This window comes from Limulus polyphemus, unplaced genomic scaffold, assembly GCF_000517525.1.
Source record: "Limulus polyphemus unplaced genomic scaffold, Limulus_polyphemus-2.1.2 Scaffold3886, whole genome shotgun sequence".
Taxonomy (NCBI): Eukaryota; Metazoa; Arthropoda; class Merostomata; order Xiphosura; family Limulidae; genus Limulus; species Limulus polyphemus.
The window spans coordinates 40505-42466 of record NW_013669496.1 but is presented as its reverse complement, the minus strand read 5'-3'; the positions used below and the strand labels follow the sequence as shown (position 1 = coordinate 42466).

The 1962-nt window shown below is 35.5% G+C and overlaps 1 protein-coding gene across 2 annotated transcripts in view; it reads left to right on the top strand.

The window, feature by feature from the left end:
- LOC106470219 overlaps positions 1-1962 on the top strand; it is an 89580-nt gene that overhangs the window by 58685 nt on the left and 28933 nt on the right. For both annotated transcript variants that reach the window (XM_022398818.1, XM_022398819.1), the window contains exon 6: positions 285-350. In XM_022398818.1, the coding sequence (XP_022254526.1) occupies positions 285-350 (66 nt within the window). The remainder of the gene's footprint in view (positions 1-284; positions 351-1962) is intronic.

Genomic DNA, 1962 nt, shown 5'->3' with positions numbered 1-1962 from the left:
ATTTTTAGACTCTTTTTTTTTTTTTTCCCCCCGGGGATTTTGAAAAGGTTGTGAAAAAAATATTGGGGGCCCATTTGGGGTCCTTTTTTTTTTTTTTCCCCACTGGAATTTGTCAAAGTGCTGTGAACAATAATTGGTGGCCATCTTCGGTGCCATTGTTATTTTTTCGTACACAATGATATGTAATTCTAACAACCAGTTTGACTGAAATGTTTGGTGGCTGTGTATAGAGACCATTAATAATAAATCAAGTACAGATTAATAGTATCTGTATTATGTTTCAGTGGCTTCAGCCTTAGCTCCAGTGGGAGAAAACATATCTTCAAGCCAGTGTCTGTTCAAGCTATGTGGTAAGTTGTTTATAAATTATATTAACCGTAACGAGCTTATAATTTCCTTATTTTTCTATTCAGATGACATTTTTAATGTGATCTTTAGTGGTACAGTCTAGCTGTTGTCTTTAATGATACAGTCTAGCTGTTGTCTTTAGTGGTACAGTCTAGTTGTTTTTAATTGTTTGTTTGTTTTGCTGCTAAGCACGTAGCTACAAAATGGTGTATCTAGGCTTCCTTTGTATGTAAATAAGACTTTTATTAAGTGGGTGAGGATAGTCATAAACCTGTCTGACTATGAATCCGAGGGTCCAAGGTTCGCGTCTTACTGATGCAAAGTCACGCTTCGCAGTTTGAGGCTGTAGGAGCGTTGTAAGAGTGACGGTGAAATCCTACTATTCGATTAGAGTAGCCCGAGGGTTGGTGGTGGGTGCTGTTGACTAGCTGCCTTCCCTCTATTCTGTCAGGGACGGCTATCACAGATAGCCCTTACGCAGCTTTGCGTGAATATCGGAAGCATTTAGCTGGAGAGGGGCGTGAAGTTAATTGGGGTTTTATCTTATTTTACAAGGCATCGTAGCTTGATTTACTGTTAATAATGAAAGCTGATTAGTCCATGGGTAGCACCATATTGTTTTATGTAGAAATTCACGGATTCAAATCTTGGGTTTTGTATATGTGTGTTTATATAACTCTTTCCTTGCAATGTTGAACAATAATTAAACAAAACCCTCATTTAGACGTATTGCGTAATGCAGAGGAAGCTGTAACGTCGATTGTCATTTTAAATCTAATAGTACAGACATCTATATAGATGAAGGTACATTTATACCACGCTATGTTGACGAGGTTTCCTCGTAGCTTTGAAGGATATTTTTTTCAAAAAGTAGGGAATCACTGCAAGCTTTCAAAACAGAAGATAAGGTGTTAGGAGTGGGGTGAATTTAAGGCTATTTAGGTGAATATTTAAAGATATTTCCAAAATATATTAGAGAAAATTTATGAAAACATTCTGGCATTGGTATAGTAGCATAAAGATATTTGGAAATATAGCGATTATTAACAGTAAGATCATTCAAATGTACTTACTGCATCAAAACCCTAAGAGCTCGTTAGATGATAATATCAGATTAGTTACCATCTGTTTGGAGATGTGGATGAAAGTTCATTAAATGATAATATCAGATTAGTTACCATCTGTTTGGAGATGTGGATGAAAGTTCGTTAGATGATATCAGATTAGTTACCATCTGTTTGGAGATGTGGATGAAAGTTCGTGATATTATCATCTAAGATTAGTTACCATCTGTTTGGAGATGTGGATGAAAGTTCGTTAGATGATAATATCAGATTAGTTACCATCTGTTTGGAGATGTGGATGAAAGTTCGTTAGATGATAATATCACATTAGTTACCATCTGTTTGGAGATGTGGATGCTGATGATGGTATCTTAATCTTTCATCTGGTGGATGTTTGGAATTTTATTATAAAAATACATCAGTCGTACTATCTAAATGATTTCCTGCTCTACCACATCCATGAAACCACCAGTTTCTACCAGGTCGAAATTCCAAGATAATCCGGAACGGAATACTTATATATATATATATATATATATATATATATTTA